The sequence below is a fragment of the Dendrobates tinctorius genome, unplaced genomic scaffold (assembly GCF_039654945.1).
Source record: "Dendrobates tinctorius isolate UK_male_01 unplaced genomic scaffold, ASM3965494v1 ptg000180l, whole genome shotgun sequence".
In the NCBI taxonomy this organism is placed as follows: Eukaryota; Metazoa; Chordata; class Amphibia; order Anura; family Dendrobatidae; genus Dendrobates; species Dendrobates tinctorius.
The window spans coordinates 2730360-2754017 of record NW_027361847.1 but is presented as its reverse complement, the minus strand read 5'-3'; the positions used below and the strand labels follow the sequence as shown (position 1 = coordinate 2754017).

Genomic DNA, 23658 nt, shown 5'->3' with positions numbered 1-23658 from the left:
TTTGGGTTCCTTTGGTGCTGTAGAAGTTAATGACCCTTTCTATGCAGGTTAGAAACTTGCAGCTCCATCATCTGCTTCTTCTGGTCTGGTCATTACTTCTCCCTATAAAACCTGGCCAGACCGTCTCTGTTGACAATTTTAATCTTTGCTTCTTAGCAGCTTGGAGTCGCTGTGCTGAATAGTTCGTTGTTGTTACTGGAGATTTTGCTGAACTTTTGCTCCAGCATGTTATGTGCTGAGAGGGGTTAATCAGCCATGACAGGTTGGGCTTTTTTGTGAGTGGCTGTAAGAGATGGGCGGGATGGCCACGCACCATATCTCCTCCCCAAAGCTGGGTTCGACAAGTAAAATGCCTGACCACTGAGTTTATTTTCCCTGTCTGTGGATCTGGGGCAGGAAGCTCCAGAGAAGTGTTTATGTGCAACTGTGCTGGACGCTGTTGCTTGTACCCTGAGCAGGTGGATCACTGCAGGTATACGGACTGTACTACACATTATCGTTTGTTTTTCCGTTTTGCCAGAAAAGGCCATGGTTGTGTTATTGAAACTTGGCCTGGATTATGCCGTGTTTGAATAAACCCGCAGAAGAAACGTTCCTGTGTCTACGTCTGTAAGTAGATGAGTGGCATTACCGTAATACCTCTTTCCCTTTGGTGTTTGTTGCTTTGTTATCTCTGTTTTGCCTTTGTCTTATTTACCTTATATTTTTGTCCCAGGCCTCATGGGGTGGGGGAGGGGACAGATCAGGGGTTAATAGGAGCACAGTAAGGTCGGAGTCGGGCCTCTCTACCTTCAAAAGTCCCCCGGGACAGGGATAGATAAGGTCCCAGTTCCAGTGTGAGGTCCCCCTTCATTACCAAAGACAGTCACAGCGTGACACGTTATTACCGGTAACATCATTTCTCCTAGCTTATATCTCAACAAGAAAGTCAGCCGACATGTGGGTGACAAATAATATAGGTTTTATTGGATGTGGTAGACCTAAATGTTTTTTGTGCAAGTATGTGCCCAAAGCAAAAGTTTCATCTACTAACCAGAATAATATAATATTGGACGTCTCATTAGTTGTAGCTCCACACGTCAGACATCATGCAGTGTGAAGCTTGCCCTCTGCAATATGTGGGGAGCACGGTCAGAACCTTAAGTCTCCGCGTTGGGGACACATTAGGGACGTTCTCAGCTCCACAACACATAATAAATATGAAGACTCCTGGGACTCTGGAGTGAGAAAATCAAAATAAATGTTTTTTTGGAACTGATGGCTTCAAAACTGTATGACATTGTAAAGGTGAGGAATACATTGAGAAATGTATGGTACCTACATTAAAGATGTTGGTGGCAGTGACCTGTGTGGCTGCATGAGCGCTGCTGGTGTCAGGAGCTACGTTCATTGATGCCATCATGAATTCTCAGTTGTCCTGCTCTACAGTGAAAGAGAAGATGCTGCCATCACTCTGTGCCCTTGGTAGACCTGCAGTTCTCCAACATGACAATAATCCAAAACACACATCTAAGACCACTGTTGAATTTCTGAAGAACAGGGTGAAAGTGAGTCATTGGCCAAGTGTCTCCTGATCTCAAACCAACCACACACCTATGGTGAATCCTGAAGAGACAAGTCATCAACACTTTCCATTCAGCATCCAGACTCTAAGAGAGCTCGTTCTTGAAGAAGGAAAAGACAGATTGTGTATTATATCACCAACTTATAAATTCCAGGCCTTGAAAGACTTGGTGTTGTGCTTAAAAATCATGGAAACCCTACAAAATGCTAGATGCAGCTTTTGGGGTGCACTAATTTTGGAAACAACTAATTTGAGTAAAACTGAAGATTTTGTAATTAAATTTATATTATTAACCTATTATATTCTTAGTCCAAAAAAATGTTCTATGAAACTCAGCGTTGACAAAATTTTAGAAATTTTTCTTGTGTTTACTGAGATATTAATTAAAATCTTACTGATCAAAGGGGTGTACTCATTTATGCTGAGCAATGTTTATTAACATTTATAAAACACAGAACATAATTACAGTTTATTTCCTGCATGCTTTCTCTTGTGTTTTACAAGACATGATTTATACTTAAAAGATTTCCCACATTCTGAACATGAATACGGCTTCTCTTCTCTATGACTTTTCTCATGTTCCATAAGACTTGATTTATCTGTAAAGCATTTCTCACAGAATGAACATGAATACGGCTTCTCTCCTGTGTGAATTTTCTGATGTCTAATTAGATTCCCTTTATCTGTGAAGGACTTCCCACAATGTGAACATAAAAATGGCTTTTCTCCTGTGTGAATTCTCTGATGTCTAACAAGCACTGAATTATCTCGAAAACATTTCCCACATTCTGAACATGAATGCTCTCCAGTATGAATGCTCTGATGTTTACTAAGAATCCTTTTATCTGTGAAGGACTTCCCACATAGTGAACATGAAAATGGTTTTTCTCCTGTGTGAATTCTCTGATGGGTAATAAAATACCCTTTATCTGTGTAGGATTTACCACATTCCGAACATGAATACGGCTTCTCTCCTGTGTGAATTCTCTGATGTATAATAAGATCCCATTTAGATGTGAATGACTTCCCACATTCCGAACATGAATATGGCTTTTCTCCTGTGTGAATTCTCTGATGTCTAATAAGATCCCCTTTTAATCTGAAGGACTTTCCACATTCCGAACATGAATACGGCTTCTCTCCTGTATGAATTCTCTGATGTACATTAAGATGTGTTTTAACCGTGAAAGACTTCCCACATTCCGAACATGAAAATGGCTTTTCTCCTGTGTGAAATCTCTCATGTGTAGCAAGATCTGATTTATAGAAAAAACATTTCCCACATTCGGAACATGAAAATGGCTTTTCTCTTGTGTGAATTCTCTCATGTATAACAAATTTTGATTTATCTGTAAAGCATTTCCCACATTCTGGACAGGAGTATGGCTTCTCTCCTTTGTGTTTTCTTTGTGTTAAAAAATCTGAGTGTTTAGTAAGCTCCTTGTCACACTGAAATCTTGTATCCACTTTTTGAACTGAAATTGTGGTAACAATGTGAGATTGCTCAGGAGAGGGTTCCTCATGATTAGGAGGATTATAAAAAAGTGAAGTACTGTGAAGTCCAGGAGGTCCATGCAGGGTAATAAGGTTTTCTCCATTAGAGGGCTTCCTGAGATCTTCTTTTTTACAACTGAGTGATAAACCGTTATTCTCACAAGGATTTTCTACGAGGATGAAAAAAAATCACATCAAATCTACAACTAAAGAGATTTCTAAATATATTTTATGGAGACTACAATAAAAACACCAGTCAGTGAAAAGACCCATAATAAGGAAGACAACGACATGCCACTTGACAAACGGTATCATTTTTAATATTAGAATTAGGACTGTCCAAATTACGGTCACCGTGATTTGGTGGGATGGCTTTTGCATTTTTTTTTTTTAACAAAAACATGTTAGCTAAGTCCCCTACATTATTTTGATGCACTATTGCTATTTATTTACTTCAGGGTGTTCAATCATTATATTTCTGTCTTTGTTTTTTTTTTCTGTTCAGTGGCCAGTGTGAACGTGCTGCATGCACACCAGTCTAGATCCCAGTTCATACCTTTGTTTTTTATTTCACATAATATTAGCACAATGATGGGTAAAGTGAACAACACTTATAAATTGGTGACAATGACACAAGTCAGGGGTTGTGTTCATGTGTTGACTGCGACTGAGAGAAGCCAGAAGACTGCAGTGTCTGACTTCTATTCCTGCACGGTGTAACGCCGCTGTATTTGTACTCTGTTTAACCGGCGTTACTCTGCACTCTTTGACAATCTACAATCTGGTTTCCGCCCCCATCACTCCACTGAGACAGCCCTGACCAAAATTACTAAAGACCTACTTACAGCCAAATCAAATGGACAATACTCTATACTCCTGCTCCTAAACCTGTCCTCTGCATTCGACAGTTGACCACTGCCTCCTACTACAGATCCTCTCCTCTTTCGGCATCAAAGGCCTTGCCCTATCCTGGATCTCCTCATACCTTTCCAACTGCACATTCAGCGTCTCTCACTACCACACCACCTCCTCATCACACCCTTTCTCTGTTGGGAGTCCCCCAAGGCTGTTTTCGGACCCCTACTCTTCTCAATCTATACACTTGGTCTGGGGCAACTCCTAAAGTCCCACAGATTCCAGTACCACCTTTATGCTGATGACACTCAGATCTACCGCTCTGGCCCAGACGTCACCTCTCTGCTGTCCAGAATCCCAGAGTGTCTATCAGCCATATCCTCCTCCCTTTCCTCTCGCTTCCTCAAACTCAATGTGGACAAATCTGAACTCATCTCCATCTCACAGATCTTCCTTACCTGACCTAGCTATAACAATTAATGACATCACACTTTCCCCAGTACCGGAAGTCCGCTGCCTCAGAGTAACCTTTGACTCTGCCCTGTCCTTCAAACCGCACATCCAAGCTCTTTCTACCTCCTGTCACATCCAGCTCAAAAATATTTCCAGAATCCGTCCTTTCCTCAACCCTCAATCTACTAAAATGCTTGTGCATGCCCTCATCATCTCCCGCCTCGACTACTGCAACATCCTTCTCTGTGGTCTCCCTGCTAACACCCTCGCACCTCTCCAGTCCATCCTTAACTCTGCTACCCGACTAATTCATCTCTCTCACTACTCCTCCGCTTCTCCCCTCTGCAAATCTCTTCACTGGCTCCCATTCCCTCAGCTCATCCAGTTCAAATTACTAATACTGACCTACAAGGCCATCCATAACCTGTCTCCCCCATATGTCTCTAAACTAATCTACGCTCCTATCAAGACCACCTCCTCCCCTCCACACTTATTCGCTCCTCACCCAGCCGCCTCCAAGACTTCTCCCGAACTGCCCCTATAAACCAGGGGAAGAGTCTTGAGGAGATCATTTGCATATTCCCAGTGCCTTCTGGGATAAGTGAAGAGTCTCCGCGAGCTCAACGATCACTGGGTTTTGGCCGTTGCAGCTGAAAAGAGGAAATCGGAAAACCAGGGGAAGAGTCTTGAGGAGAATTTTGGCTCATCTTTCATCGTTTTTAAGAAATCTCAAGATGGAAGAGGCCAGGAGCCATTTGGTGAGCTGCATTTCTTGCTACATGTTCACAGACTTACCAGTGGAAAGCCAAACTTCACATGCCACAAATGCAAGCTTGTGTCCCTGTTGGAGGAAAAGTTGCAAAATCTCGAAGAGAGGTTGGCTACGTTGAAGATCATTAAGGAAGGTGAAGAGTTCTTGGACAGAGCAGAATTATCTCTTCATGTTACAGAAAGAGAAGAAATTCGAAGTGCACCTGAAGAAACAGAGGAATGGAGACATGTGACCCAGAGAAGCAGGAGGATCAGGAGGCAGTCAGCACCCATACTGCTCAGAAACCAGTACCAGGCTCTCACGCAGGAAAATGATGAAGAAATACATCAGGATAAGACTTTGCCACCAAACAGCAACCTTGTACGCCTTCAGAGTCCTCCTGGATGGAGAAAGAAAAATGATGTGAAGAAGAAACGGAGAGTGGTGGTCATGGGGGATTCCCTGTTGAGAGGAACAGAGGCCGCTATCTGCAGACCGGATATAACTTCGAGAAATGTGCTGTATTCCAGGTGCAAAAATTAAAGATGTGTCTGACAGGATATCAGGACTCTTCAGACCTACAGATGACTACCCATTCCTGCTACTACATGTGGGGACAAATGACACCGCAAGAAACGACCTGGAAACCATCTGCAGAGACTTTGAAGACTTAGGCAAGAAAGTGAAAGAACTGGGAGCGCAGGTGGTCTTCTCTTCCATCCTCCCAGTGGATGGCCATGGAACAAGGAGGTGGAATAAGATTCTGCAGGTGAACAACTGGCTACGTCGATGGTGCCGTCAGCAACGATTTGGATTTCTGGATCACGGAGTGAACTACTTATACGATGGACTACTTGCTAGAGATGGGGTGCACCTTACGAAGACTGGAAAGCATGTATTTGGAAGTCGCCTTGCTACACTTGTAAGGAGAGCTTTAAACTAGAACAACATGGGAAGGGAAGCAAAAGACCAGAAAAAGCCATACACCTGACAAATGCTATTGAGAACTCTGCTAATAGAAGTGGAAAGGAAGAACAAAGACAAAAGAATCTAATTAATAAAAACATTGGAGAAAGAGAAACCAATCACAAACTAAAATGTTTCTATACTAATGCACAAAGCATGGGCAACAAACAAGGAGAATTGGAACTACTAACACAGGAAAAGAAATATGATGTCATTGGAATCACTGAAACTTGGTGGGACGATACACATGATTGGAATACAAGACTAGAAGGATACAACTTATTTGCAAGAAACAGACTTGATAAACGAGGAGGGGGTGTTGCATTGTATGTTAGAAACGCATATATCTGCACAGAGATTGAAGCTTCAGAGACTGGGAGTTCTGTGGAAACTGTTTGGGTAAGAATACAAGGACAGAACAATGGAAAGGACACCATTGTAGGCATTTACTACAGGCCGCCTGTGCAAGCTGAAGATATGGATGAACTCTTTATGCATCAAATGGCCAAGTTCTCCAAAAAATATGACATAGTTGTCATGGGAGATTTCAACTATCCAGACATTTGTTGGGAATCTCTCTCAGGAAAAACTAACAGGTCAAGGAAATTCTTATCCTCTCTTGCTGACAACTTTATCTTCCAAAAGGTAGGGGAGAAAACAAGGGGAACTGCTACCTTGGATCTAATCCTTATAAACAGGGAGGAAATGGTTGAGGAGGTAAAAGTGGCTGGAACCCTAGGAGGTAGCGACCATGCTATTTTAGAATTTTGGATAACTAGAGGCGGAAGACCTGTGAAGACTCAGACGTCAAGGTTAGATTTCAGAAAGGCAGATTTTAAGGGATTCAGAAAGATAATTGGAGGGATCCAATGGCTGGATATCCTTAAAGACAAAAATGTCCAGGAAGGATGGGAAATCTTGAAAAATGAAATTCTCAAAGCACAGTTGTTAACAATTCCGAAAAGAGGGAAGAATAGGAAGTATTTAAGGAAACCAGGATGGGTGAACACAGAACTTAAGCACATGCTAAAAAGGAAGAAAAAAATGTTTATAAAATGGAAAGAGGGAGGCATATCTAAAGAAGAATATAATGCTGTCTGCAGAATCTGCAGGGCACAAATCAGATTAGCTAAAGCTGAAAATGAATTGAGGCTTGCAAGAGATGTCAAAAGCAATAATAAAGGATTTTGGGGATATGTCAAAAGTAAAAGAAAAGTCAAAGATGCTATAGGATTTTTACAGGATGAAAATGATGAAATGGTAAGACAGGATGTTGAGAAGGCTGAACTTTTAAATTCCTATTTTGCATCTGTTTTCTCTCAGAAAGGAAATGTAACACCAACTGTTATTCACTGTCCTATTAAGGGAATAGAAGAATCCAGGATATCCATAAACAGAAAGATAGTGAGGAAACACTTAGCTAACCTAAATGAATTCAAGTCTCCAGGTCCAGATGAATTACACCCCAGAGTACTGAAGGAGATAGCAGAAGAAATTTCTGAACCACTCTCCATAATCTTTGAAAATTCTTGGAGAACAGGAGAAGTGCCAGAAGACTGGAGAAGAGCAAATGTTGTTCCTATCTTCAAAAAGGGGAAGAAGGTGGACCCAGGCAACTATAGGCCGGTGAGTCTGACTTCTATACCAGGAAAGATCTTTGAACAAATTATTAAACAACATGTAAGTCAATACCTGGATAAGAATGAAGTGATCAAACAGAGTCAGCATGGGTTTGTAACTAATAAGTCATGTCAGACTAACTTAATTTCCTTCTATGACGGTATCACTGATTGGGTGGATCAAGGAAATGCTGTAGATATAGTATATCTTGACTTCAGCAAAGCATTTGACAAAGTCTCTCATACAATCCTTATTGAAAAAATGACTAAGTATGGAATGGACAAGGCAACTGTTAGGTGGATTCATAACTGGCTTAGTGATCGGACCCAAAGAGTGGTCGTAAATGGCTGCACATCCAGTTGGAAGAATGTCTCAAGTGGGGTACCACAGGGCTCTGTCCTGGGCCCTGTATTGTTCAACATCTTTATCAACGATTTAGATGAAGGAATTGAGGGTAAACTGATTAAATTTGCTGATGACACAAAGCTAGGAGGGATAGCTAATACTAGAGAAGAGAGAGAGAGGATTCAAAAAGATTTAAATAAACTGGAGAAGTGGGCAGTAACTAACAGAATGGTTTTTAACAGGGAGAAATGCAAAGTACTACATCTGGGCAATAAAAATGAAAAAAGCATATATAGAATGGGAGGAATAGGGCTAAGTGACAGCACATGTGAAAAAGACTTGGGTATACTAATAGATCACAGACTGAATATGAGTCAACAGTGTGATGCAGCAGCAAAAAAGGCAAATGCAGTTCTAGGATGTATTAACAGAAGCATACAGTCTAGATCACGTGAAGTCATTATTTCCCTCTACTCCTCTTTGGTCAGACCTCATCTGGAATATTGTGTCCAGTTTTGGGCACCACATTTTAAAAAAGACATCAACAAACTGGAGCAAGTTCAGAAAAGAGCGACCAGAATGGTGACCGGTCTGCAAACCCTGTCTTATGAGGAAAGGTTGCAGGATTTGGGAATGTTTAGTTTGCAAAAGAGAAGACTGAGAGGAGACTTAATTGCTGTCTACAAATATCTAAAGGGCTGTCACATTGTAGAAGGATCAACTTTATTCTCATTTGCACAAGGAAAGACTAGAAGCAATGGGATGAAACTGAATGGGAGGAGACACAGATTAGATATTAGAAAAAACTTTTTGACAGTTAGAGTGATCAATGAGTGGAACAGGCTGCCACGAGAAGTGGTGAGTTCTCCTTCAATGGAAGTCTTCAAACAGAGGCTGGACAGACATCTGACTGGGATGATTTAGCGAATCCTGCTTTGAGCAGGGGGTTGGACCAGATGGCCCAGGAGGTCCCTTCCAACTCTACGATTCTATGATTCTATTCTCTGGAATTCTTTGCCCAACAAGTCCGACTATCAACCACATTTGGATTCTTCAGACGGAACCTGAAAACCCACCTCTTCAAGAAAGCCTACAGCCTGCAATGACCCTGCTACCTCTTTTTCTCTCACCACTACCGGTGATATCACCTCAACCAACACCGGAACTGCTGCAACCCACCAACATACTGTCTCCTTTCCCACCATCCTGTAGCATGTAAGCCTGAAAGGGCAAGGTCCTCTCTCCCCTCTGTATCAGTCTGTCATTGTTAGTTTGTTTACTGTAAATGATATCTGCAATTTGTATGTAACCCCTTCTCATGTACAGCACCATGGAATCAATGGTGCTATATAAATAAATAATATTTCTGGTTTAACCCTTCACTCCTTTCCCCATAATGAGCTGGAATGCTGTTGTCAGTTACCTGTAGGGATGCTGCTGAGTTCCTGACTCTGCTGCATAGCCGTACATGTGTCTCCTCTGCGCTGCATGACCACCCGCATGTGCGGTCACTGGCTGCCGCTGTGGAAGCTACCCGTGGGTTGCAAGGTCCTCTGTAGTTGTGCATGACTTACCACGTGTATTCAGGTGTCCTTTGCTATGCTGATTTGTTTCTGGCTGTGCTTAGTGTGCGTGCGACCACACCTCCCGTTTTTATGAGGAATGGGTGTGTGCTTGAATTGTTGTTGTGGGGCAGCTCATATATAAAGTTTCCCTACCCTTTGGGGCGTTGCCAGAGCTTTGCATTAAGTTTCACCTTGTGCGTTTAGTGTTCAGCTCCTGTCCTGCCTGTGTTCAGTTCCAGGAAAGCTGGTTTGTTTTTCCGCCTGCTCTGGGGGCAGAGTACCCAGATCCGCTTCTGTTCAGTCTGTTATCAGCTTTGGGACAGCTGATGTTTGTGTTCCTGGACTTGCCCTGTTTATGTGTTGGTACTAGAGTTCTTGTCCTGATTACTGCTGCGTGTTTTTCCTGAAGTCCTTCTGTGTCTTGAACCCTGTACCCAGTGACTGTGACTTTTTTCTAATCGACTTTCCGTGAATATACCTGGGTTTATCTTGGAAGTTGGAGTCCGGTGTTTAATCCCCAGCCAGCTCCAGTCCAACCGCACGGTGCTTACACCAGACTGCTTGAGTTCCTTTTTAGGTCACTGCCAGATGTCTGGAGTCTGACAACCGTGGCCTGTTGTACGGAGCCTGATGATCATGGCCTGATGTCCGGTGTCTGATGACCGCTCCCAGATGTCCGGTGCCGGACGTCCTCCGCCAGATGTCTGGATCCTATCCTTCACTGCCTGATGCCCGGAGCCTGCCAATCACTGCCAGATATCCAGAGCCTGATGACTGCAGCCTCATGTTCGGGTGCCTGATGTCCAGAGTCCGATGCCAGTGTTCTGAGATCCGAGTTCTGATGTTCTACCTGAGACCTGATGTCCGCCTTGTCCCCGATGTCCTGATATCCAGAAGTCCGCCTGTGACCTGATGTCCGGCTTGTGCCCTGATGTCCAGATGACCTGCCTGTGTCCTGATGTCCTACCCGAATCCTGATGTCCCATCCGTGACCCGACGTCCAGCCTGTGTCCAGATGTCCAGTCCGTTGTACTGGTGGTCCAATTTGTGCTCGTGTCAGTCCCGCTCATGTTCCTGGATGGATTCCTCCTCCGTGGTTCTCGGGAGTCTCCAGCTTTGTTCCCCGGTGAGTCCCCCCAGTGAATCCTGGACCTGACCAGCGAATGCCCAGTTGTAGTGCCAATGTTCCTGGACATGTGCTATCCGTGTCTTGCTTATATTCTGATGTCCTGCTGGTTCCCTGGGATCTTACCCGTGATGGCTCCTGTCATCGTCTGAAGCCTGCCTGAGGTCGGTGTCTGATGTTCTCCTGCTGTGCCTGTGCCTCTCCTGTGGGCAGAGAGGTCCTCCTGGGATGACTGTGCCAGATGTCCCTGGACTGCGGCAACCCATGATGACCTCTTGCTATCGTCTGAAGCTAGTCCGAAGTTGATGTCTGATGTTCTCCTGCTGTGCCTGTGCCACTCCTGAGGCCTAAGTGAGAAGTCCTCTTAGGATGCCCGTGCCAGATGACCCTGGACTGCGTCAACCCGTGATGACCTCTTGCTTTGCCTGTAAACCTGAGATGTGTACCCTTCGTGATGTGCGTAATCAGGAACCTGGTGTCTAGATGTCTTTTTGCTTTATTTAAGTAAACTTTATGTTTCTTCATACCTGAAGTTGTGCGGTGTCTTTTATTCCTGCATATAGCCATCTTGTATACAAGCTCAGCTGCCACAGACCCCGGTCACTACACTTCCCTAGTCAAGGTAGGCCTGGGTCCCCCTCTGTGGTTCAGATTCCACAATCACATGGGGCGCATACCTCATCGTCCTTATGGTTAGACAACGTGGGAGTGTTGGCTGGTAAGCCACGCTGCGTACGCAATTGTAACACCCTGATTATAAGCACTTCACCTTCATATTAAATGGTGTAAGCTTCTTTTAGTAGTGCAGGAGTTAATCTGCTGTTGAGAGCTCCTGGAGCTAAGGCTCTCAGCTGTGCACTGTTAGCCACTCCCTTCTTGAATATAATCTGGGTCCTGGCTATCACTCATGTCAGAGTTGCTTATGATGCATGGCTAGAGGTTGTTGGTGGCTGTTATTGAAGAAGGTGTTTGGTGGATTTATATGTGACTGTTGCTAGGTTTCCAGTGTATGATAATTCCCTCTCTTCTCCTACTTTGTTTTTTACCCCATCCTCCACTCACCGATGACTTCCTGTTTGTGTGAGTACATTTGTATGTTCAATATTTTCCATTACCCTGGTTGGTATTGCCTGGTTACTTTTGTTATTGCATACCAGAGAAACAGGAGTACACGGTGAAAACAGAAGAAATTAATAAATGTATATATTTATTGTACATTCAAAATACATAGAGAGTATTACAAAGTAAGATAATCATAGTGCACCAAGGACATGGGGCGGACATCTGGCTGCGGGGCTCTCTCTCTGGCACCCATTTATCCCGGTAAGCTGCATTGCTAATTTTCGTCATACACCTTTTTTTAAGATAGCCCTATATGCTTTATTTCTTCGGGTCACTTTACCGAAGCGCTTACTAATATAGGATTGTGTTGTCAGAGGGGTGGCTCCTTCTTCTTGCCTGCATGTTCCTTGGTGCACTATGATTATCTTACTTTGTAATACTCTCTATGTATTTTGTATGTACAATAAATATTTACATTTATTAATTTCTTCTGTTTTCACCGTGTACTCCTGTTTCTCTGGTATGCCATAATTTATTGGAGTTGGTGAGGTTTTCTTGCTGGGAGGCTTGCCAGTTGGCGATGCTTTCTCGTGCATTATTATGCAACTGGTTCTGTTCTTACTTTTGTTATTGTATTATGGTTCACTACTACCCCCACCCACACAAGAGGGGAGAAGGGTAAAGACTGTGGGCAGATTCAGGAGCTAAGGCAAGGTACGTGGCCCTGGCATCTTCACCCTCAGAAGTAATCTGGAGAACAGAGAGCTAGGGTGTCCCTATGGTTAGGGACAGAGAAGGATCCCCTGGTCCCGGGACACCCAAAAACAGGGTCGTGACAGGTCACATAGATTAGTCAGCAAATAGACAGAACTTATAGGAACCAGTCATTTACCCCTTCAATGTACCACCATTGCCATTCACTCTTGTAGCAAGATTCCTAACATGCCCTTAATGTAGAAAAGTGTTCATGCAATTAAAATGGAATTTTAATTCAGTACTGTATACAAATGAGTGACTAATCACAAAGGTGGCCCTACATCCAGGAGCAGTCAAGCGCCAGCCACTGGAATCATGTCCTCAGTATACCTAAGGGCAGCATAGGAAACTTTAGACGTCTGCAATAGCACTGGAGGCACATTAACACCTCCAGGATCAAGCCACTTTGTACATTATGTAAGTAAATGGTCAAGCCTCCTTTTACAATTCTGGCCACTGTCACTTTATGTGGTAATAACTCTGGAGCTTCCACACATCCCAGTGATTCTGAGAATGTCTATTGTGACATATTGTTACACCCGGTCCCTGTCCTGGTGCAGTGCACAGGCCTGCCTGTATTACACCTGGTCCCCATCCTGGCGCTGTGTCTAGGTCTGCTGCTTCCCCCCGTTCTGGGCACTCACCTCGTGCCTCGCACACTCTCCTTAGGCAGCAGCCGGCTTCCTGTGTGTCTCTCATGCTGCTGCTCAGAATTCAGGTCTCTCCCCTGCCTCCACCTCCTGGCATCCTGTCAGCAGATCTGTAACTACAGCTATTACGGCATGCCCGCGTGCTCTCCTGCCTTCTTAAAGGGACAGCGTGCATTTTTCAAAAAGAGAAATTATCCAATGGCAGCACACTGGCTGCTATTTCTGGCCTCTCCTCCATTGGGAGAGCGCCGGAGCAACGAGTATCAATCATTGCTACATCCGGTTCTCTTGCTAACCTGTCTGCGCTGCGTCTGCACTCTGTGCATTCTCTAATGCTATCAGAGTATCAGTATCTTGATCTTCCTGGTTATATCTGCAACCATCTGGGCGAAAACCATCCCGTTCCGCCAACAGCCATCCGAGTCCGAGGACTGTGTCAAGGTCACTGGAACCAGCTACTTACCAACTACCCGGATTCAGGAACAGACTCATTACGGACTCTGCTATTACTTCTGTTATTCCTTTAGGTCCCGCTGGGACAGCTGCCACGTGTCCGGGGTCTAACTGGAGGTAGCACCTGTGTCCTCTGGGTATTCCATTCTGTCCTGTCTGAGGGGCTTTACTACGGGTACCCGGGGCTCACTAGTCACGCCCCCTTCGGAGCCCCACGGACCGTGGTCCCAAGGTTCCACTTTAAAAATAAAAAACGAATGTGAACTTCACCATCTCTGCATCCGCTTCCATTCGTTACAGATTGCTCCGGCCATGGAATCCGCTGGACTCCAGAGGCCTCCGACTATGGAGCTGTGCCAAGAGGTGACCCGCTTAAAAGATCAACAGGATAAGATCACGTCTTATCTACGTAACCTGTCCACCTGCATGGATTTTCTGCTTAACCCGGCTGCTCCTGGTTCACCTACCAGCACCCAGGTACCTGCTGTCACAGCAAGCAAGGGTCCTCGCCTGCCGGCTCTTCCCTGCTTCCATGGTCCCACTCAGTTTTGAGGTTTTCTCAACCAGTGTACCCTACACTTCGAAATCTTGGGGCACATGTTTGTTTCTCACCGCACCAAAGTGGGCTTCATTATTTCACATCTAGCAGGAGAAGCTCTCGCCTAGCTAAACCAGTTATGGGAGAGAGGACACCCGCTGGTTAATGATCTTCAATCTTTCCTAGAGACTTTTCGCAGGACCTTCGATGAGCCTGGCCGGGTGACGTTGACCGCTTCTGTCCTGCTTCGCTTACGCCAAGGAACCCTCACGGTGGCTCAGTATGCTGTTCAGTTCCGCACCCTCTCGTCTGAATTATCCTGGAACAATGAGGCCTTGCTGGCTACCTTCTGGGAGGGCCTATCTGGAAAAATTAAGGATGAGCTGGTGGGACGGGACAGGCCTACCATCTTGGATGACCTGATTTCCTTGGCGACCCGGAATCACCTGCGTTTTCAGGAGCCATCCATGGAGATCAAGCGAGACAAGAGGTCCTACCACCTGGACTCTAGTTCTTCCAAGATGGCTACCTCATCTTCTCCCAAAGCTATGGAGGTAGTTCGAGTAAGTCTGGCCAGCCGCCGCCAGGAGGCGCGTTGCAAAGACGGAAGCTGTCTATATTGTGGTAGTTCCGAACACCTGATCCGCTCCTGTGCCTAGGCTCGGTAGGAGAGGCCACCCTAGGTAGAGAATATTCCTCTCCTTCGTTGCAGATCTCCGTCTCCGTGACCTGCGGAGCAATAAAATTTTCTGGACTCTGTCTGTTGGATTCCGGAGCCGCCGAGAGTTTTATCCAGCAGACGCTTGTGGATCGTTACCGCTTACCAGTCCAGGCTCTTCCCAATCCGTTGCGGGTGACCGCTGTCGATGGCCAGCCACTGACTGAACCCATCCAGTTCCAGACTGAGCCAGTGGAACTCCGAGTAGGTCTTAAGCATTCTGAAAGAATCCGTTTTTATGTGTACCCTGGTTTGTCTCACCCCTTGGACCGTTGCTTAACCCGGATTAAACCAGTTTCACCCCCGGTCCAACCTGCTACCCTGCCTGGATTACTATCCGCCTACTAGTCCTTCTCTGATGTCTTCGGGAAAAAGGAAGCTGAAAAACTTCCCCTCCACAGGTCGTATGACTGTCCAATAGATCTTCCTGGAACATCTCCCCGTGGGAGAGTTTACCCTCTTTCCCAGGCAGAGACTCAGGCTATGTCAGACTACATCCAGGAGAATTTGGCCACAGGGTTTATCCGAAAATCATCATCACCGGCAGGAGCAGGATTCTTCTTCGTGAAGAAAAAGGACGGATCTTTGCGGCCCTGTATCGACTACCGGGGACTGAACCAGATCATGGTAAAAAACAGGTACCCTTTGCCTCTAGTTTCAGAACTGTTTGACCGTCTCCGAGGGGCCAAAATCTTCACCAAGCTGGATCTCAGAGGTGCCTACAACTTGATCTGAATCAGGGATGGAGACGAATGGAAAACAGCCTTCAACACCCGTGATGGTCACTACGAGTACCTGGTAATGCCATTTGGTCTAAGCAATGCACCTGCTGTTTTCCAAGTTTGTCAATGACATTTTCAGGGATCTGCTTTACACCTGTGTTGTTGTCTATCTGGACGACATTATGATTTTTTCTACTGACTTGGTCACGCACCAGAGGCAAGTACGCCTAGCCTTACAGAGGCTCAGGGAGAACAGACTGTATGCCAAGTTTGAAAAGTGCCTCTTTGAACAATCCTCTTTGCCTTTCCTCGGTTACACTGTTTCCTCCACAGGATTGAAAATGGATCCAGAGAAGGTATTGGCTGTACTCAAGTGGCCACGTCCGTCTGGGCTGAAGGCCATATAGCGATTTCTGGGCTTCGCCAACTACTACAGACAATTCAATCCTAACTTCTCCATCCGAGTGGCGCCCATCTCAGCTCTGACCCGGAAAGGTACAAATCCCAAGGATTGGCCTCCTGATGCTAAGGCTTTTGTCTCTCTCAAAAAGGCCTGTGCTGTCGCACCTGTTCTTCATTGTCCTAACTCCAATGAACAATTTTTTCTTGAGGTTGATGCTTCCTCCGTAGGTGGGGGAGCCGTACTTACCCAGAAATCGTCCACCGGGCGAATAAACTCCTGTGGGTTTTTTTCCAAGGTTTTTACTTCCGCAGAAAGGAATTATTCCGTTGGAGATGGGGAACTGTTGGCTATCAAATTGGCTCTGCAGGAGTGGAGGCATCTTCTAGAAGTAGCTTTCATCAGGTAGTCATATACACCGATCACAAAAACTTTGCTTACCTCCAAACTGCGCAAAGGCTGAATCCTCGTCAAGGTCGCTGGGCTTTGTTTTTTTATCGCTTTAATTTTGTTCATTTTCGCCCAGCTGACAAAAATGTCTAAGCAGACGCACTCTCCAGAGCCTTTCTACTTCCGGATCAAGAAGAAGAACCGCAGCACATCATTGAACCCTCAAGGTTAGTTGCTGTCGCTTCTGCTGATCATACCCGGCTTCCCCTGGGAAAACTTTCGTGTCTGCTCCTGAACGTACTCGTGTCTTTCGGTGTGGTCACTCCTCCAAGTTGGCTGGTCACGCCGGTCAGAGAAAGACTCTGCAACTCATCTCCCGATACTACTGGTGGTCTGCTATGGCTAAGGACATCCAGGAGTACGTCACGGCCTGTCCTTCCTGTCCCCTTAACAAGACAGCCAAACACCTACCTGCAGGTAGGCTTCAGCCTCTTCCAATTCCGTCCGCTCCCTGGCAACACATCGCGATGGACTTCATCACAGACCTTCATCCTGGCCGTGAAAAAAGTAAGGGGTAAGACCTACTACCTGGTGGACTGGAAGGGTTTTGGTCCTGAGGAGAGATCTTGGGAGCCTAGAGAGAACATTCAGGCTCCTCTTCTCCTTAAAAGATTTTACGCAAGCTTGAAGAAGAGGGGGTGTAAAGAGGGGGATACTGTTACACCCGGTCCCTGCCCTGGCACGGCGCCCAGGCCTGCCTCTGTTACACCTGGTCCCCGTCCTGGCGCTGCATCCAGGTTTGCCGCTGCCCCCCGTTCTGGGCACTCACCTCGTGCCTCGTACGCTGTCCTTAGGCAGCAGCCGGCTTCATGTGTGTCTCATGCTGCTGCTCAGCATTCAGGTCTCTCCCCTGCCTCCACCTCCTGGCGTCCTGTCAGCAGATCTGTAACTACAGCTATTAGGGCACGCCTGCGTGTTCTCCTGCCTTCTTAAAGGGACAGCGTGCATTTTTCAAAAAGAGCAATTATCCAATGGCAGCGCACTGGCTGCTGTTTTTGGCCTTTCCTCCATAGGGAGAGCGCCGGAGCAACGAGTATCAATCATTGCTACATCCAGTTCTCTTGCTAACCTGTCTGCGCTGCGTCTGCACTCTGTGCATTCTCTAATGCCATCTGTCTCCACAGAGTATCAGTATCCTGATCTTCCTGGTTATATCTGCAACCATCTGAGCGAAAGCCATCCCATTCCGCCAATAGCCATCCGAGTCCGAGGACTGTGTCAAGGTCACTGGAACCAGCTACTTACCAACTACCCGGATTCAGGACTTCACTCATTACGGACTCTGCTATTACTTCTGTTATCCCTTTTAGTCCCGCTGGGACAGCTGCCACGTGTCCGGGGTCTAACTAGAGGCAGCACCTGTGTCCTCCGGGTATTCCATTCTGGTCCTGTCTGAGGGGCTTTACTACGGGTACCCCGGGCTCACTAGTCACGCCCCCTTCGGAGCCCCCCGGACCGTGGTCCCGAGGTTCCACTTTAAAAATAAAAAACGAATGTGAACTTCACGATCTCTGCCTCTGCTTCCATTCGTTACCCATATTGTACTTCATGCTAGTGGTAAATTTTGGTCATTATTATTTGCATTATCCATATAAATATCAAATTTGACAAAAAATGTGAGTATTTTGCAGTTTTCAAACTTTTAAATTTTGATGCCCTTAATCCAGATAGTTATACCACCAAAAATAGTTAAGAAATAACATTTTCCACATGTTTACTTTACATCAGCATCATTTTTAAAACATACTTTAACTTTTTGTCAGGAAGTTATAAGGCTTAACATTTCATCAGTAATTTGTCATTTTTCTAACAAAGTTTTCAAAACCAATTATTTTGTTTTAGGGACCACATCATATCTGAAGTGACTTTGAGGGGCCTATGTGACAGAAAATACCCAAAGTGACACCATTCAAAAAACTGCACCTCTCAAAGTGCTGAAAACCACATTCAATAAGCTTATTAACCATCAGGTGCTTCACAGGAATTAAAGCAGTGTTCAATTTGGTAGGAAAAATGAAAATGTAACTTTTTCCTACAAAAATGTTGCTTTAGCCCAAAAGTTTTCATTTTCACAAGGGTAACAGGAGAAAATGGAGCATACAATCTGTTGTGCACTTACTCCAGAGTATGCAGATGCCCCATGTGTGTGTGGGGGGTATTGTTTGGGCACATTTGGAGTGTAAAAACGTTTGAAATAGGTAGCGGACGCCATGTCGCTTTTGCAGAGCCCCTGGTCTACCCCCACAAATGACCCCAGTTTGGAAACTACACCCCCCAAGTCCAATCTCTTGCCACCTTCAACTCAAAAATATTTCCAGAATCCGTCCCTTCCTCAGTCCTCAATCTACTAAAACTCTTGTACATGCCCTCATCATCTCCCACCTTGACTACTGCAACACTCTCCTCTGTAGCCTCCCTGCTAACTCTCTTGCACCACTCCAGTCTGTCCTCAATTCTGCTGCCCGACTAATCCACCTCTCTCCTCCCTACTTCCCTGTCTCTCACCTCTGCAAATCCCTCCATTGGCTCCCAATTCACCAACGAATCCAGTTCAAACTACTAACACAACACTGACCTACAAAAACATCCACAACCTGTCCCCCCCTCCCTATATCACTGAACTAATCTCCTAATATCTTCCCTTACGTAATCTTTGATCCTCCCAAGACCTCCTCCTCTCCTCCACACTTATTCGTTCTTCACACAACCGCCTCCAAGACTTCTCCCGAATATCCCCTATCCTCTGGAATGCCATGCCTCAACACGTCCGATTATCCACCACCCTCGGATCCTTCAAACGGAACCTGAAAACCCATCTTTTCAGGAAAGCTTACAGCCTGCAATGACCACTCTGCTGCTTCACCACCACCTGAGCTGCCGCCTCATCACCAGAGCTGCTGCACCCCCGACCTTCTGTCTCTTCCCCATTATCCCATAGAATGTAAGTCCGCAAGGACAGGGTCCCCTCCCCTCTGTACCAGTCTATCATTGTAAATTTGTTTACTGTTAACGATAAACTTGTATGTAACCCCTTCCCATGTACAGCACCATGGAATTAATGGCGCTATATAAATAATAATAATTTATGTAAAAATATGGTGAGCATTTTTAAGCCACAGGTGCTTCACAAAATTATAAGACATTGAACTGTGAAAATTAACCCCTTGACAACTTATGATGTACAGGTACATCATAGGATGTGTCCCCGCCCTCATGGGAGGTCCAGCGCTGAGCCTGCTTGTTATCTGGCACATGTCTGCTGATTTCACCAGCTGACATGTGCCCATAACAGCAGGGGGTGAAATTGTGATCCAGACACGACTGTTAACATATGAAATGCTGTTGTTAACCTGACATCATGCTTGCACCAGAAGCGCATCAAAACCCCCGCCGATGGGTTGGCACGACAACCTGGGGTCTGCAGGGGACCCCTGTTGTCAATGTCGGATTGCTATGAGAAACACCCTGTGGACGGCCCTCATAGCAGATGAGCATTTCTGCTACACAGAGAAAGGCTTCGAACTCATAATGACCTGGAGAATCATAGTGGCTGGTCATTTTCATCATTTAGGGAACATGCTCTAAAAAAAAAAAAAAAAAAGAAAGCAATTGGTTAATTGCACTTTTTTTGAAATTTCACCACACTTCGTATTTTTTTTCCCGTTTTCCAGTACACAATATGGTAAAACCAATGATGTAGGTCAAAAGTAAAACTCATCTTGCAAATAACAAGCCCTCACATGGACATATAGACCAAAAAAATTTAAAACAGTTATTGCTCTGGGAAAACAGGGAACAAAAAACGGAAACAGAAAAACAAAAACCTCCAAGGTCTTGAAGGGGTTACAAATGAATCCCCCCATCAAATGATGTTTTGGCCAAAAGTTTTTCATTTTCACAAGGATAAAAAGGGTAAAAATGACCACATCATTTATTACACAATTTCTGCTGAACGTGGCAATACCCCATACAGTGGGGCAAAAAAGTATTTAGTCAGTCAGCAATAGTGCAAGTTCCACCACTTAAAAAGATGAGAGGCGTCTGTAATTTACATCATAGGTAGACCTCAACTATGGGAGACAAACTGAGAAAAAAAAATCCAGAAAATCACATTGTCTGTTTTTTTTTCATTTTATTTGCATATTATGGTGGAAAATAAGTATTTGGTCAGAAACAAGCAATCAAGATTTCTGGCTCTCACAGACCTGTAACTTCTTCTTTAAGAGTCTCCTCTTTCCTCCACTCATTACCTGTAGTAATGGCACCTGTTTAAACTTGTTATCAGTATAAAAAGACACCTGTGCACACCCTCAAACAGTCTGACTCCAAACTCCACTATGGTGAAGACCAAAGAGCTGACGAGGGACACCAGAAACAAAATTGTAGCCCTGCACCAGGCTGGGAAGACTGAATCTGCAATAGCCAACCAGCTTGGAGTGAAGAAATCAACTGTGGGAGCAATAATTAGAAAATGGAAGACATACAAGACCACTGATAATCTCCATCGATCTGGTGCTCCACGCAAAATCCCACCCCGTGGGGTCAGAATGATCACAAGAACGGTGAGCAAAAATCCCAGACCCACGCGGGGGGGGACCTAGTGAATGAACTGCAGAGAGCTGGGACCAATGTAACAAGGCCTACCATAAGTAACACACTACGCCACCATGGACTCAGATCCTGCAGTGCCAGACGTGTCCCACTGCTTAAGCCTGTACATGTCCGGGCCCGTCTGAAGTTTGCTAGAGAGCATTTGGATGATCCAGAGGAGTTTTGGGAGAATGTCCTATGGTCTGATGAAACCAAACTGGAACTGTTTGGTAGAAACACAACTTGTCGTGTTTGGAGGAAAAAGAATACTGAGTTGCATCCATCAAACACCATACCTACTGTAAAGCATGGTGGTGGAAACATCATGCTTTGGGGCTGTTTCTCTGCAAAGGGGCCAGGACGACTGATCCGGGTACATGAAAGAATGAATGGGGCCATGTATCGTGAGATTTTGAGTGCAAACCTCCTTCCATCAGCAAGGGCATTGAAGATGAAACGTGGCTGGGTCTTTCAACATGACAATGATCCAAAGCACACCGCCAGGGCAACGAAGGAATGGCTTCGTAAGAAGCATTTCAAGGTCCTGGAGTGGCCTAGCCAGTCTCCAGATCTCAACCCTATAGAAAACCTTTGGAGGGAGTTGAAAGTCCGTGTTGCCAAGCGAAAAGCCAAAAACATCACTGCTCTAGAGGAGATCTGCATGGAGGAATGGGCCAACATACCAACAACAGTGTGTGGCAACCTTGTGAAGACTTACAGAAAACGTTTGACATCTGTCATTGCCAACAAAGGATATATCACAAAGTATTGAGATGAAATTTTGTTTCTGACCAAATACTTATTTTCCACCATAATATGCAAATAAAATGAAAAAAAAACAGACAATGTGATTTTCTGGATTTTTTTTTCTCAGTTTGTCTCCCATAGTTGAGGTCTACCTATGATGTAAATTACAGACGCCTCTCATCTTTTTAAGTGGTGGAACTTGCACTATTGCTGACTGACTAAATACTTTTTTTCCCCACTGTATGTGCCTGCACAGTACTGCTTAGACACATGGCAAGACTCGGGAGGGAAGAAGCGCTATTTGACTTTTGGAGAACAAATTTTTGTAGATTAATTTGAGGATTCCATAAACAGAGCCCCTAAGTGGCAGAAGAAGAGAATCCCGCCCCCTCAAGTGCTCCTATTTTGACAATTACAAAACTGGGAATTTATCTACAGATGTAGTGACTATTTTGACTCCATGGGTTTTCCAGAACAAGCAGCAGTGGATGTTGCTAAAGGAAAATATGCCATTGTAGTGACAGTACATTCTAGTACTCGGTACATTGTAGTGCCCAGTACGTTGTAGTGCTCATACATTATGCACAGCTTGTGATTCTGGAGACATGCACCCCATATATTAAGTGGCCTCTCTTCACTACAGTAATGCCAAACATGTGGATACTAACCATTGTTTAGGGACACTGTGGGGTTCAGGACGAGGGGTACTTGGAAGTGCAGATTTTGCTGGATTTCTTTTGATGGGAGGACACATCACTTTTCCACAGCCTTTCTACCAGTAATGTGGAAGCCCCAGATATTTCTGTTAACAAATGAGGAACCTGAGTGGGGACTTCTTTTTTGTGGGTTGAGTAGAAGCTTTTATTGGTGGCATTTTGAGGTAAAGAACGTTTAGGATCACATTTATCCTGCAATGCTCCACGCTGAGCACTTACATCGGGGTTTTCATCTAAATCTACAAAATATGTGATTCAGATGACATCCCCGAGAGATCCATTCACTATAATGAGGCAGCAGAGTTACTGTGGACTCTGTTCAGTGGTGTCCTTCTTTTCAGTGGTACACAACAATGGTCGACCGTGCTTTTATGCAAGCCTAAAAAGATAAGCACCATCAGATTAAACGGCGTCCACAGTGCCTCCATCTGCCTCAATACCGGGAATCTTGCGGCAGAGGTTCTGTCTGAATCACAAGCTCAGGTCATTTATATAACAGCACGGGACTCTTGAAAGAAAATATTTAAGTAAAGGATGGAATATTAACCCCTTTCTGACCTCAGACGTACTATTCCGTCCATGTGCCCTGGGACTTAATTCACATGGACGGAATAGTACGTCATACGCGATCAGCCGTGCTCACGGGGTTGGGACTTTAACCCCCCGGGCACACTGCGATCAAATATGATCCCAGCATTCTGGGAGCACGCAGAGGGGTTGTTAACTCTGACAGCACCTCTGCCTTTGGATCGGAGATCCCGCGGCATGACGCGGGGGCCCGATCGCTGTCATGGAGACCCAATGACGCCATGACGACATCCGGGACTCCAGACCTGAGAGACTTCCTGACATGCGCAGTGCAAGTCATGAAGTCTCTCAGGTTAGTATAAAATCCCTGCAGCACTGACAGCTTCTATAGCATGTCGATTTGCATGCTATAGAAGCGATCAGCCTGCAGAAAATGAGTGTCCCATAGTGGGACACAGTGTAAAAGTAAATTTAAAAAAAAAAAATAAATAAATAAATTTCAATAATTGTAAATTAATTTTTAAAAAGTAAAAAAAAAATCAATATTCTATAAAAAAAAAAAAAACAACAAATATTTGAATGAAAACAA

At 45.0% G+C, this 23658-nt stretch overlaps 1 protein-coding gene across 2 annotated transcripts in view; it reads right to left on the bottom strand.

The window, feature by feature from the left end:
• Positions 1-1971: 1971 nt before the first annotated feature.
• Positions 1972-23658, bottom strand: part of LOC141054892 (uncharacterized) — a 63577-nt gene continuing 41890 nt past the window's right edge. For both annotated transcript variants that reach the window (XM_073551785.1, XM_073551786.1), the window contains one exon: positions 1972-3228. In XM_073551785.1, the coding sequence (XP_073407886.1) occupies positions 2027-3228 (1202 nt within the window). In that variant the 3' untranslated portion in view covers positions 1972-2026. The remainder of the gene's footprint in view (positions 3229-23658) is intronic.